This window comes from Acomys minous (genome assembly GCF_964271855.1).
Source record: "Acomys minous genome assembly, chromosome: 11".
Lineage (NCBI taxonomy): Eukaryota > Metazoa > Chordata > Mammalia > Rodentia > Muridae > Acomys > Acomys minous.
The window spans coordinates 4,236,545-4,251,836 of NC_140492.1; the positions used below are offsets into that span (position 1 = coordinate 4,236,545).

Below are 15,292 nucleotides of genomic sequence, written 5' to 3' on the forward strand. Positions count from 1 at the left end.
CTGTACTTATTCTCTGCATCTGACCATGTGTGAATTTGTGTTAACTGCGAGAAGAAGCTTGTCTGAGGTCTGAGGACTGCACTAATCTCTAGCTGCAGAGTAAGAAGCTGGTGCTTTGACACATCTCCTTTCACAGAGCAGTAGTAAGAGCTTCACTCCTGGGGCTTATGGGCTCCCAGCCATGGCTTCTCGGCCAGAGTCACAGCACCAAGCAAGCATTTCCTCCCATGGAGACCGGCTTAAATCCAACCAGAAAGTGGTTAATTATCTCTGTACCATCTGGGACACTAGCTCATGCACGGGCGCATCTTCCACTAGCTCATGCACGGGCACGTCTTCCACAGCTCATGCATAGATGCATCTTCCACAGCTCATGCATGGGTGCATCTTCCACTAGCTCATGCATGGGTGCATCTTCCACTAGCTCATGCACGGGCGCATCTTCCACTAGCTCATGCATGGGCGCATCTTCCACTAGCTCATGCATGGATGCATCTTCCACAGCTCATGCATGGGCGCATCTTCCACTAGCTCATGCATGGGTGCATCTTCCACAGCTCATGCATGGATGCATCTTCCACTAGCTCATGCATGGGCGCATCTTCCACTAGCTCATGCACGGGCGCATCTTCTACAGCTCATGCACGGGCACATCTTCCACTAGCTCATGCACGGATGCATCTTCCACTAGCTCATGCATGGGCGCATCTTCCACTAGCTCATGCATGGGCGCATCTTCCACTAGCTCATGCATGGATGCATCTTCCACAGCTCATGCATGGATGCATCTTCCACTAGCTCATGCATGGGCGCATCTTCCACTAGCTCATGCATGGGCGCATCTTCCACTAGCTCATGCATGGGCGCATCTTCCACTGGCTCATGCACGGGCGCATCTTCCACTGGCTCATGCATGGGTGCATCTTCCACTGGCTCATGCACGGGCGCATCTTCCACTGGCTCATGCATGGGCGCATCTTCCACTGGCTCACGCATGGGCGCATCCTCCACTAGCTCATGCATGGGCGCATCTTCCACTAGCTCATGCATGGGTGCATCTTCCACTAGCTCATGCATGTGTCTTTCCATGTTGCCCATTGTTACCTATTACAGGGTTTGAGGCTGGTCTGATTATTAATGCATTCCCCCTATGTAGCCTACAGTACTTTATAATATAGTGAAAGCTCACTAGCAGAGAGAAAAGCTACTGGTCAGTACTAACTTGACTTGTCCATGTCGGGTGACCACTGCATGTTTTCAGTAGTAGGGTCTTAGCATCAAGTTCTGAGGGGCAAGCTAGAGCAGCAGCAATAGCTTGTATTGTTTCAGGGGGTTCTGGAACACTTCAGCAAACAACACAAAGGGTATCCCATACCTGGCACTGGGGCTTTATTTGTTAACCTATGGCTTCTCGAGGGGGAATATATATACACACACACATATATACACACACACATACATATACCACACAGACACACATACATACACATAGACACATACATATACATACACAAACAGGCACACACACCACACACATATTCTTACACCCCCCCCTCCCCACACATTTAGGGAACTTACTGCGGTGGTTAGAATAAGAAATGTCCCCACAGGCTCATGTATTTGAACATGTCCACAGTACTGTTTTGGGAGGTTTAAAAAGTGTGGTCTTGCTGGGGGAGGTATGCCACTGGGGACGGGGTTGAGACTTCATGGCCTCACCCCGCTTCCGGTCCATCGTGGCCTCACCCGGCTTCCGGTTCATCGTGGCCTCACCCCGCTTCGGGTCCATCATGGCCTCACCCCGCTTCCGGTCCATCGTGGCCTCACCCTGCTTCCTGTTCCCTGTCTGCTTCATGCTTGCAGCTAAAGACGTGATGTTTTATCACAGTGACAGAAAAGTAACTAATACTTATAATAGGTTTGCATTTGGCTTTCCAACTATCCTTAGTGTTAGTCATCCGTCCCTAGCTCCTCCCGGGCCCACTCCCACCCCCACCCCTCTCTCCAGCTAGGCCTCCCTCCCCTTATTCTTCTTTACCCCCTGTCACCTGTGTGGTACTCTGTCCCTCCCTTAAGGTCTCCTCCCCACCAGGTCTCTTTCTAGTTCCTGGATCCACATGTACTCTAAATTAGGCACAGAAATCTAAAGATCCACGTATGTGTGAGAACCTGCAGTGTTTGTTACCTCAGTCAGTATAACGTCTTCCTGCTCCACCCATTTTCCTGCAGATTTCATTTTTCTTTACCACTGAATGGAATTTCACAGTATATGGTGCCACACTGTCATTATCCACTCACCAACCGACGGATGTTTAAGCTGTTTCTTATATCTAAGCTGCTTCTCCGTTACCGCCATTGTGAGTAAAGGAGCTGTGAACGCAGTAAGCCTGGTCCCCAGAGCAGGAAATAGAAACACCAGCAGTGGTATAGCTGGGTAGTATGGCCACTCTCCTAGCTTTTTTAGGACTTGCCACACTGATTTCCACAGTGTCTTAACCAGTTAGCACTCGCACACAGCCCAAGGACATTAGTGATGATGTGTTCTGAGCAGTGACCAGGACTGAGCTCTGCAGTACCATGTGAGCCGGCATGGGGGAGACATGTGCTGAAGGAGGTTGGCAGACCGCAGAACCCTGGGTGCAGAACACTCGCAGCCATTGAGGACGCGGGTTCTGGTCACCTCTGCATGTCACAGCACCGGGAGCCCTCGCAGGGCCTGGATGTCACCGAGGCTTCCCTGGGCCTCAGTTCTATGGAGCTCTGCCATACTTTCTTGTCTCAAGTGATTTCCTTACCAGGGAGAGTATTTTAGTTAGTTTTAGGTGCTAATCTGTGTCATACATAGAATAAAGAATTCTCCAGCTGTACCAGAGCCTGGCTGCACAGATCTGTAATTACAGCTAATGGGGAGGCTGAGGCCAGAGGCTAGCTTAGCCAACCTAGTTAGACCCTGAAAAAAATAAATAAATAAAAGAGGGAAGTGGTGTGCTTGTGTGAGTGCGTGTCTGTGTTGTGTATCAGGAGTAGCAGCTTCCCTAGGGTGCCTGAGGCTCTAGGCTCAGTACCGAGGAGTATTAGTAGCACACAAAGTTCTCGGTGTGGAAACATAAAAGGGGGTGGAGGGATGGGGCTGGGCCTTCCTGAAACTGTTGACCTGACAATGACTGAATAAGGGTTCAGATGTCAGAATCAAGACCCTCTCAGGCCTCCCCATCCTTAGTATGGGAAGAGAAAGCTGGGAGAGTAAGTGTTAAGAAATCTCCATCCCCCTCAGCTGGTGGGACGTGCCTCTCTAGAGGAATGTCCACCCCAGGGCGTTCTAAGGCAAGTGGACACAGGTGTGCAAGCAATCCATTACAGGGTCGGTAGGGTACTGAAAGCTTACACAGGGAGGTGACATTTTGACCTAGGCCAGCGCTAAAGGACAAGTAGACACTCTTCGCCCTGCTGTGGGGCTGGCCAAGTTGCTGAGGAGCAACCCTGTTTGCTGTTGTCCTGGGAGGTGCCCCAAGTCTCAACTGAGTGTGGCTAGAGGTAGCCAGCCTCAGCACCGCCTGAGCCTGGCTGGGTGGGGTGTGGCCAGGATCTGGGGCTGCAGGGATCTGGCCTTTCCCGTGGTCTGTTCCTGCTCACGAGGCTGCCACCTGCGTTGTGGTTGGCGAATCCGCACCGCCCCACTCCGTGATTTTGGCTGCTTGCTACCGGCTCCTGGAGCTGTGGCAGCGGGCCGGCAGTACCCGTAGTAGGGACCCGTAGCCGCCAGGGCCTTACGGTAGGTGCTGCATGCTGACGGTAGCTCCCACTGGGGACGCACCCCCTTTCTAGTGTCCCAAGAGCTAGCGGCTCGCCCAGCTCGGCTGCCTTTGATGTTTCTGTTTGTGCCCCCTAGGGGGAGTTATTTATAGACAGGAAGAATTTCTTCGCAGCGGGCCCTTTTGGCTTTCCTTGGCAGGATCTGGATACTGTCATCTTTTCAGGGCCAAATCTATTGGGCGGGGGGCGGGGGCGGGGGCGAACTTGTGGAAAGCCAGCTCAATACAGCTGCCTCACGATCCCTGCCTCGAGCCCTGCCTCTTCCGTAGTTAGCTTCTCTCTGCACGGGGATTTACTGTTTGTGAACGCGGGTCGCTCCTGTCGGTGAAATGGGAGTGGGGTTCACCCCTTTTCAGCTTCATTCCTCATCCACAAAGGTGGTTTTGACTTTGGAAACCTGTGAATGCTGGATGGTGGGCTAGAGGAGGTGGCTAACGGGGCCTCATCTGGAAGCGGTGTGTACTGTTCAGCACCCAGGTCCCCTCTGATCGGTCGGACCAGGCCTCCCCCTGCAGCCCGGAGCTGGCGTCTGTATATTCTGGTTGTAAAGGACCGCGCCCCTCCGCTGCGTGAAGATGTATTGACTTACAATGTAGAAAGTTGTTTTTTTTTTTTTTTAAAGCACTTTGCTTTCTAATAGCCAAGAAGGTAAAAGGCGATTGCAATTGTATCTCACTGGAAAAAAAAGTATTAAGTTTTACTCCCAGAAACTTCTATTGAGCACCTACTGGTGGAGGCAAGGTGCTAAACACCAGGGATGTGGAGATGCCTAGCAAGCTGAGTCATGTTGCAGCTGTGTTGGGAGCTGAGCTTCAGAGTTGGAGGTACAGGGGAGGTACCTGGAAACTCTCTAGTTTGTGTTTCTCCTTTAAAAAAAAATGAGGTTGGGAGTTTTTTTAAAAAAGCAATATTTCTTTTATTTTAAAAAATACTTATTTTTATTTTATGTGTAAGAGTGTTTCCCTGAATGTGTGTGTGTGTGTGTATGTGTGTGTGTGTGTGTGTGTATGTCCATGTGCCTTCAGTGCCTGCAAAGGCCAGAAGAGGTTGTCTGATTCCGTGGAACTGTGATACAGATGGTTGTGAGCCACCATGTGGATGAGAACAGAGTCTGGGTCCTCTGTAACAGCAGGGCACTGTCTTAGCCACCACGCCCCCTCTCCTGCCCTGTGTTACTGCTTTAAAACTGTCCGTGGGTGCATGCGTTCTATGGTGGCCCGCGCGGAGGCCAGGGCAGCCTTGCCAGCTTGTTCTCCTCACATCCTTATGTGAGTTCTGGGGGCTGCACAGCGAGCGCCTCACCTATTAAAACATCTTGCTGGCCCAGGATGAGAGCCTTTCTCTGTTGCCCAGGCTGCCCTCCAATGCCTGGTCCTCCCACCGCAGCCTCCTCAGTAACCAAACTGTATTCATCTGTCATGTTAGCATGCCTGGCTTTTGTTTTTTGCTGTTGCCGTTTTAGTAAGGAGACAGTTGCTCTCCAATTTTTTCTAGAATCATACCGGACTTACAAAAGACTTGTGAGTTCTTGCTCACCTGTACTCAGCTCTCATCAATGTTGACATCTTACACAATCATGGATCTTCTCCTCCTCCTCCGCCTCCTCCTCCTCCTTCTGATTTTTAAAAACAGAGTTTCTCTGTGTAGCCTTGGCTGTCCTGGAACTTGCTCTGTAGACCAGCCTGGCCGTGAACACAGGGTGTGCCTCTGCCTCCCAAGGGCTGGGATTAAAGGCCCATACCACCCCTGCAGCATGAGTGGACATTTTAAACAGACAGATCCATGGTTGGTGAACTTAAAAAAAAAAATCTATCCTTGGATTAGGCAAGATATGAGATTGGCACACCTGGTTGTTTTTATCGCGTTGTGCCACCTATTCACAGTGAGGGAGCAATGGTCCGGGCAGCAGTAACTGTTGAGTCCAGGGAAGAACAACACTGCTGTCTTGAGAACTGGGCTTCCCTTGGGGCAGGACCACTGTGAACCGTAACTGATGCTCCCTCCTTCTGCTGGGGTTAGGATGCTCACAGTTAAACCGCTAACAGACAGTAGTAGTGGGAAAACCCCATTTGTCTTTTTTGGTGCCTCCTATGAAAACGTGTAATTTACCCAGTAGTACTTTTGAAGGCTTTGCATGATCTAATACAATGGCCTCAGTTATTCTTCCAACTGGACGGGATAGAGGCTGTTTGCTTTCTGATGCGCAATGTGGCAATGTGTAGTTGGCAAATATTGGCTGCTGATATAAACTTAGGCACAGTGCTTTCCTCAGCCCCACTCTCAAGGAACGGAGGCTGGACTTTGAGTCGATCAAGTTACCTCTCCCTCCTCAGCCAAACTTTCCTGTTTTCCCTTCCATCTCTATCCCACGCCCAGGGCCCTGTCCTCCACGCCCCTGTCCATCTGTGTTCCCTGCACAGCCTCTCTCACCTACTCAGTTCTCTCTAGTTGTGCAGCCCAGGTCTCTAGAGCACACCTCCAGTCTCCTGGCTCTCCCTCCCAGCCTCCTGAGACAGTGACCTCTCTTCCAGTGTCATCTTAGCCCTTGTCCTGCCTTTCTATTCCCGTAGCCTCTCTTTATCCCAGTCACCCTCTCCGTGGTCCTGGCGCGTCCCCAGCTTCTCCCCAGCCTGCATCCTTCCACCTCTAGCGCATCCCTCCCCTGCATCCTCCCCTTTCCAGCACGCCCGGCTTCCCGCTCTCCCTCGCCCCAGCCCCCTCCTGCAGCGCACGCGCACTCCACCCGGTCCCCAAGCCTCGCTTCCGGCCGGGGCGGGGCCTGGCCCGGGCGCGGGCGCCGGCCATGCTCATCACGCTGTGCTACCTGTACCTGTGGGCGCGCTGGGGGCGCCGGCCGGCCGCGCTGGTGCTCTCCACGGTGCGGCGGCTGCGGGCCTCGCGCTGCTCCTTCACCTTCTGCCGCGCGGCCGCGCAGCCCGGGGACGCGCGCGTGTGCCTGAGCCGCGGCGGCCGCGTCTTCTGCGTCGGCGAGAGCCAGGTGGGCGGCGGGCGGGAGCGCCTCGTGGACCGGGCGCGCGGCTGCGGCTGCATCCCCGGCACGCACAGCCTGCGCGTGGACCGGAGCCCGGAAGCCCTGCTGTGCGCTGTTGGCTGCTGGCCAGGGCCGCTCCCTCGAGTCTTCGGTCTTGCGGCAGTAGCAGGGACCCCCAGCATACCCTACTTGGCACCTAGCGTTTCCGTGGGCTGGCTTCTCTCTGGTCCTGTGCCGAGGGCGATGGCCGCTGCAGGCAGGGGACCTGACTTCACAGTGCACTTCCTACCGTGAACTTCTGCACATCACTTGTGTCCTCCGTGAACATCACACAGTGTTTCGCTTTTCCACCGTCTCTTACCCTCTCCGCTCCTTTCTGAAAAGCTGCCTCACTTTTAGCACTAAAATGAGTCTTTTTCATAGATGTCAAACCGTAACAGCCATATGGGAATTATAACCTTACTTCAGAGTGAATATTGTCGGCAAGCTGCTTAGGAATGGGCATGGATCTGCGCTCCCAGGCACTCAACATCACTCTAAGTGAAAAATACAGGGTAGGGACTGAAGCTGGCCCAGCGGTTACGAACACTTGCTGCTCTTTCTGAGCACCCATGTCCAGTTAGTACCCCGTCCCCCCACATGTTGGGTCACAACCATCTGGAACTCCAGTTCTAGAGAGCCCAGGGGATGCAGGTTACACACCTGGAGGCAGGGCAGCAGAACACATACACGTAAATAACTCTGAAGAAGGGTACAGTGAGAGCAACACGCTGAGAGGTCTCAGGCTTCCCAAGTTTATGGCTACGGTAGCCTAGACATGACAGTACCATCTGGACCAAGGCAGGTGCAATGCCAGCAGACCCTGCTCCTCCTAGGACATGGGTTCTCCTAAGAAGATGCTTGAAGCCAGGCCTGGTGGTGCACGCCTTTAATCCCAGCAGTGGGGAGGCAGAGGCAGGCCGATTTCTGCGAGTTCCAGGCCATCTTTGTCTACAAAGCGATTCCAGGATAGCCAGGCTCTTACACAGAGAAACCCTGTCTCAAACTCTCCTACTCCCTGCCCCCCAAAAGCTGTTTGAGAGACCACAAAACTGAAGAATAAGGGAGGCTGGATTTTTCCACTGTGGCAGTTTCTAAGCTGATTATTTAAAACTAAACCTTTAGGGGTTTGTTTCAGAGTAGAAAATTTGCCAAGGAAAATTTCTTAGACACCTTTGAACCTTTTCAGGACCTCTTTGGCTTGTTAACTATGCTAACCTAGTTGCTTGGTTCTTACCTGCTCCAACCCCAGCCGGACAGCCTTGTGGACACCGTCCCTTGCTGCAGCCCTGCTGTGCACTGGTGGGTTGCCCCTCAGCTTTGCTCACATATCACTGCTGTTGTGTGGTGTTTGGGTTCAGGCCTGTGATGCCTAGAAAGCTCCTTGCAGCCTGGCCTTCAGCCTTTTCTGCTCTGGGTGTCCCCTGATTTCCGCAGTCTAAAACCTTTTACAGTCAAGTTACAGTCTTCCTGCCAGGAATCTGAAAATAAAGGAAATGGATTTTCAAAGCTCACCTAAAACAAGAGACAAACAGGCGAGGATGGTCCAGTCCTGTGTGGGCCCTCCCCGAATTTGAGTCATCTCTAGGTTACCTCAATACCTGATGCAGGGCAAAGGCTGTGGAAATGGTTATTATATGGTGTGGTTTAGGGGTCAGTGACAAGAACACAAGTGAGTTTGTTTGTATAGGCAATTATTTTTTGTTTGAACTCAGGCATGTAAAAGCCTCGAGTAACAAGGTCTAGCCCCATCTGAACTGCTAACCACTCATGTCTAATCTGCTCTTAAAAACTCCAGCTTTTTCTGCTCTGGGTGTCCCTTGATTTCAGTAGACTAAAGCCTTTTAAAGTCAAATTACAGTCTTCCTCCCAGGAATCTGAAAATAAGGGAATTCCTGACTGGGTGTGCATTTCCTTTAAAGCATGTCTGCCGTTGGACGATCATGTGACTTTCACAAGTTCCCAGGTATGCGGTTCGCCCTTGACTGTGCTTCCGGATGCGGTTTGGAAAGCTCACTTGAGTTAAGCTGAAAGGAGTAGTGGTCAGAAATATCTAGAGTCCTCGAAATTCTTGTGAACCAGATGAGGGCCCGTACGGTTGTTTAAACACCACAGTTAGACAAGAAGCAAGCGGGGAAGGTTGATGCAGAAGAGCATCAGATAATTCACCCGAAGAATCGAGGGGAGGGCCAGTCAGGCAGAAGTGACAGTTGTGGTCTGAAATGACATCGAGTCCTCTTTCTCTCCTCCTTTGCAGTCTATCGATGACTTGAACAAATGGGCTCTGTTTCTTGTCTCGCCTTTCATACTTGAGGCAGAGCATATTGCATTTGTGACAGAGAGCATCCGGGTCCAGGGCGACAGTCTCCAGAAGCCATCATCAGAAACAGTGAGTGCCGTGTGTGTTCTACTTGTGTGCCTTAAAGGCGTCTCAGTCCACCCCTCCCTCTGTGTCTGTCTGTCTGTCTCTGTGTTTTGTTTGGTTTGGTTTTGATTATTGAGACAGGGTTGTTCTGTGTAATAACCCTGACTGTCCTGGATTTACTTTTGTAGACCAGGCTGGTGTTGAACTCACAGAGATCCACCTGCCTCTGCCTCCAGAGTGCTGGGATTACAGGCGTGCACCACCACGCCTGACTTGTTTGTTTGTCCTAAAATGAATGTCTTTTCTGGATTTTTTCCCCTTTCTTTTGGGATATACTGGGCTATGTAAGATGTACTGGAAAAGTTACTTTCATCTGTTTCTTTGCCTGTGCATGTACGTGTGATAGTGTGAATGTGTTTGTATGTGTGTATTTGTACACATGGATGAATGTGGAGCCAGGGGACATTCTCAGCTCTCTTCCGTTTCTGTTTACCTTGCTTTTGAGACAGGGTTTGCCACAGGGACCCGAGGCTCACCAGTCAGCCAGTGTCCACCTGCCCAGGGTGTGTCAAGCATCACCACTCCTGGCATGTACTGTTCCTGGCCCTGCCTCCCCACCCATAAACCTGTGACCTGCCGGGTCTGACCAGCAATGCATGCTGGGAGGGGGAGCACGGTGACCTGCCAGATCTGACCCACAGTGGACACTGGGAGGGGTGGCACGGTTACCTACCGGATCTGACCCACAGTAGACGCTGGGAGGGGGAGCACGGTGACCTGCCGGATCTGACCCACAGTGGACGCTGGGAGGGGGAGCACGGTGACCTGCTGGGTCTGACCCGCAGTGGATGCTGGGAAGGGGAGCATGGTGACCTGCTGGGTCTGACCCGCAGTGGATGCTGGGAGGGGGAGCATGGCAGGAACTGCTGGGGGGGTATGTTGGAGACCTCAGACACAGGTGATTGTACAAGAACCAGACTTCTGGGGCGGCAGGCTTAAATGAGACAGTTTAATTGGGGGGAAACAAAGGCTATTTAAACCTTTGAGGAGTAGGTAGAGGCTTTCGGGGTGGGTGTACAGCTCCGGCCAAGGTGCTGAGAATGCCTTATTTGTGTGAAGAGAAATTCCAGGTGCTTGATGGACATAACGCTTATAAGGAGAAAGGACGTTTACTCTGTAACCTGGCCGCCAGGCTACAAGGCTATATTAAGGGTGGCAGAGGTGGGGGCTGTAAGGCTACGCTGAGATCAGGGAGGGAACAATCCTACTCCTGCTGGTCTCAAGACGAGGTTTTGGGGTTTGGACACACCCTGACCTTACTCTTGCTCTAGGCCGGCTCCTCGTCCCCGCAGGCAAGGCCTTTCTTGGTGCTCGGGGCTGTACTCATGTCCTCACACAGACGTGCCAGGCGCTTTACCAGAGGAGCCGTCCTAGGCCCTCTTTTCACTTTATGTGGCTTTTTTCCCTTTTCTACTTATTGATTGGTTGATTGTGTGTATAGATTATGCACGTAGAAGTTAACATGTGAGGATCCACTGCCAGGAAGGAGTCAGTTCTCTTCTTCCGCCATGTTTGGACCTAGGATCCTTCTCAGGTTGTTGGGATTGGCACCAAGCGCCTTCACCCGCTGAACTGTCCTGCAGTGTATTTGGGCAACAATACCCCAGGTTCTGTCCCAGGTGCTCTGGTCCGGCCCTGTAATCTCTCTTTTCCTGGCACCCCAAATGGCTGCCTTACCTTCTTCCTCAATATCTTGTCTGGAGAATGCTGAGAATGCTTAAAACTCAGTCACAGGCCCAAAGCTTGGTTAAGGGGGGGGGGGACGAGACCTATTTCCACGTCTTTACATCCTCCTCACTTCCGTTAAGTTACAAGTCTGACCAACACAACTCCCTCGTGTCTGTGCTTTGTGCCTTTGGTTTCATGGCTCATTTCATCTCCTGCTTGAGCCTCCTGTCTAAGCTGGGAGGCCGTCCTCCTATCTTGTCTCATGACCCTTCTTTGGTTTCCCTTGATGGCCAGAGTTCCGGCCTGGAGCACAGGCCGCTGGGACACGCTGGCTTAAGCTTTTGCCGCATGAGACACGGTCCTTTTTCTTAGGGTGGTCGTTTGACTCCCTCTCGGCCTGGGAGTCTCCTTCCCTGCCCTGTGTCTGTGGTGAGCTGGCTGGTGTGGGTGGGGGCTGGAGGGCAGACCCCAGAGCTGGCTGCTGTGTGGAGTCCTTGGAGATACTTTACGTACATCACAGCTGATGCTTAGAGCCTAGGTCTCCACTGTTGCTTTCGAAAGCGGAAGCTGAGGTGCCTAAAGCCACTAGTGGCCAAGTGTGAACTGATGTTCAATCCTTACATCCTTCCTGGTTGCCATAGGAACAAGTGAGTGGTTTTCATTGGTTAATTTTGAGTTTTCTGAACAGGAAAAGGATTTGTTAAACTTTGTCTAGCCTGCAGTGCTTGTGGGTGACAGGCTCCTTTGGTATCAGGAGACCAACTATTGAGACCATGTCTTTTGATGAACTTGAGTAGTTTTTGTACATAGAAACAACTGTTTATATCCTTACCTTTTAAAGAATTATTTTCAAAACAAATGGCAAGTGATCATTTAGTTAAATCACATAAAATTCCTTGTATTATTTTCTTCTTCTTCTTCTTCTTCTTCTTCTTTTTCTTCTTCTTCTTCTTCTTTTGTTTTTTTTTTTTGTTTTTTGTTTTTTTTTGTGACAGGGTTTCTCTGAGTGTAGCCTTGCCTGTTTTGGACTCACTTTGTAGACCACACTGGCCTTGAACTCACACACATTGCCTGCCCCTGCCTCCCTGAGGCTGGGATTAAAGGTGTGCACCACTGCCGCCCGGCTCATTTTTTTTTTTTAATATATGAAATGTTTGTGTTCCTTATTCTTCTTTGGGTATTTTTTTATTTCACTATATTTATTTGTGTGTGCATGCATGTGCGTGTGCGTGTGTGCATGTGTGCATGTGCGTGTGTGCATGTGTGTGTGTAGATGGAGGTCAGAGGACGCTGGAGGGAGCCAATTCTCTGTTTCTCCCATGTGGGTCCCAGCGATCAAACTCAGGGCATCATGAGGCCTGATTAGATTTTCGTCACCTCAACACAAGCTTGAGTTTTCTGGGAGGAGGGACTCTCAATTGAGAAAATCCCTGGGTCAGATTTCCCTTAGGCAAGTCTGTGGAGTGTTTTCTTGAGTAATGACTGATGTGGAAGGGCCCTGCCCACTGTGGGTGGAGCCACGCTGAGCAGGAAGCTGAACAAGCCATGGAGAGTAGTCCAGCGAGCAGCGCCCTGCCCTCGTGGCCTCTCATCAGCTCCTGCCTCTAGGTCACGCCCAGAGTTCCAGCCTCATCTCCCTCTGTGATGGAGTGTGACCTGGAAGCCACACAAACCCTTTTCTCGCCCATTGCTTTTGGTCATGGGCTTTTCTCAGAGCTATGGAATCCTAGTTAAGTCCCCGTGCTGATGACAAGTCCTTTACCTACTGAGCTGTCTCCTGGTCTTCCTTGGGTTTTTAAGACTACCTTGCCACTCTCTGAAGTTTAGTACACAGTTACAATCAAAGGGATTTTTGAATGTATTTATCCTGTTTACAGATGCAAATATCTTTAAATATTTTATTTTATAATACCAGCACACAGCATTACTATAATCAGTGTCAGTACACTCCACACGAAAACTATATCGAGCCCTGTGTGGGATTCTCCCAGAGCCGTTCACCTGCCGTGACCCTTGGCTCCTCCACTCCATCTCCCAGTTTCCTTAAAGTGATTACATTTTGAGGTGTGTGTGTGTGTGTGTGTGTGTGTGTGTGTACACGTACCAGTGTGTGCTCACCACCTTAGTTTTTAAGACAGGGACTCATCACTGAATTCGGGCTTGACCTTGGCTTAGGCTGTCTGGCCAGGAAGCCCTGAGGTCCCTCCTGCCCCGAGGTTATCACTAAGGGCCATACCCAGCTTCTTAAGTGAGTATAGGGGATCTGAACTCAGGTCCTTGTGTTTGAGCAGCAGCCCCCATATCCAATGAGCCACATTCCTAGCCCCTCTACAGTCTCTTCTTAGATCCCAAATGAACACGTACATCCCTCTTATACATTGTTACACAAATATGGAAAGTAAAAACCTTGTGCAGCCTAGTGTTATGTATAAATTTAGTACGAATTTTAAGACATTGCAATACAATATCAAATGCACACAGATTCTTTGGAAACACCAAGATGTACCTACTGTAACCTCTTTTGTTTTTGGAGCTGGCTACTGAACACAGGACCTGGTGTCCCTAAGCATTTGCTCCCCGGGGTCTACACCCTTAGCCCCTGACTACTGGAGTTTTAAATTTCCTAAATTGTTACTTAATTGCACCTCATTGTGGGGTTAGGGACACACTGCCTCTTAAGCAACAAGGTTACTGTAGCAGTGTGGGATAGCAGCTAAGTCACCGATACAAAGAGTCCCACAGTGACTTAGTGGCTCAGGCAGGCTGAACTTCCCTCTTCCATCCTAGGTGATTGTTAGATGCAGCCTCTGGCTCCTGCTGTGCACTGCCTCTCTACCACCAAATTGACCCATATTGTAGCCCTCAGGACAGGGGAAGGGAGGAAAGTGGGAGACGGCGAGCTTCTTCTTTGGCGCTGTGATCTACAGATTGCCTATTATGCTGTTGCTGCTGTCATCTGGTCGCCTAGAGTTTAGACACACAGGTTCCTTGGTCCCCTGGACAAGAACTCCAGTCCCTCACTAGACTGTATGGGTTCAGCAAGGACTTGGGAGTTACGTACTGCCGGGGAAGAAGAAACGCTAGGCATGGGGTGCACTAGCACGCCTGCCACAGCTGTCACCTCATTACCTTTTTTTTTTCCTTGAGACATGGCTTTTCTGTGAAGTCCTGGCTGTCCTGGACTCCCTTTTGTAAGCCTGGCTGGCCTTGAACTCACAGAGATATGTCTGCCTCTGCTGTCCTGGTGGTCACAAAACAGGCTAGCAGATCAAGGTAAGATGTTCAAATCAGTTGAGAGATCAGTGAGAAAGGAGGAGAGGCCTGGGGTCAGATGCCCACGCGTGGAAGGACCGCAGCCCAGAACATACGCTGTGCAGCCCCTCCCTCTGCTGCGTCAGCCTTTCCTGCCGCCCATGAATACGAGGACCTGAGTAGAGGTCACCATGGCTCAGCAGATAGAAGGTTCCGGAAGCCAGCATGCTCTGGCTCTGTTGTAATGATGTAGCATGTGTGCCTGTAGTAGGTGTGGCCTGGCACTGCTTAGAAGCCGTGTGTTGTTACTGTCCGTGTCTCTATGCAGAACGCACACGAGGCTGTAGAGAATGACGTCCCTTCACTTCCGGATCTGTGCGATCTGTGTCCTACTTGTCTGGGAGCTGTGACCAAATACCTGGCAAGAGACAACTAAGGAAAGGGGGCTCACATTGACCACAGGGTGAGGACACTGTCATGGCAGGGATGGCTGAGGCTGCAGGGTCCCCAGCCCGCAGCCACTTGCTCACATAGCAGCGTGAAGGATGCTGGTAGATGGCAGACTTGAGTCCCCTGCTCAGTCCGGGTCCCTGGCCTGTGGGATGGAGCCCCTTGCATGTAGGCTGGGAAGTCCCTCCTCAGTGGATAAGCCAAGGGATCTGTTTCAGAGGTGCCTTTAAATCCGATCAAGTTGACCGTGAGGATTGGCCTAGACTCTTGGTCACCCCGTGAAACAGTCTTGTCGCCTTACATCTGTGCCAGCACATGGGTCCCATTTTTATCTGTCCTTAGTGTGTCATGCAGGTTTATGATTTTATTTCACAGAATAGGAATTAGGGGGCTGGAGAGGTGGCCCAGTGGTTAGAGAGCACTGGCTACTCTTCCAGAGGACCCAGGGTCCAGTCTCAGCACCTACAGCCATCTGTAGCTCCAGACTCAGGACGTCTGAGGCCTTCTTCTGCCCTCTGAGGGCACCAGGCACGCACGTGGTACACAGGTATACGTGCAGGCAAAACATCTGTACACATTAAAAGTATATGGAGTTTAATTCATGAATATGTTCTACTCTTTTCTATGTGACAGAATTGAATATTCGTAAGTAG

At 51.2% G+C, this 15,292-nt stretch overlaps 1 protein-coding gene across 1 annotated transcript in view; it reads left to right on the forward strand.

The window, feature by feature from the left end:
• Positions 1-6,588: 6,588 nt before the first annotated feature.
• HLCS (holocarboxylase synthetase) overlaps positions 6,589-15,292 on the forward strand; it is a 162,902-nt gene continuing 154,198 nt past the window's right edge. The window contains exons 1-2 of the mRNA XM_084801053.1: positions 6,589-6,811; positions 9,102-9,233. Of these exons, the coding sequence (XP_084657179.1) occupies positions 6,617-6,811; positions 9,102-9,233 (327 nt within the window). The 5' untranslated portion in view covers positions 6,589-6,616. The remainder of the gene's footprint in view (positions 6,812-9,101; positions 9,234-15,292) is intronic.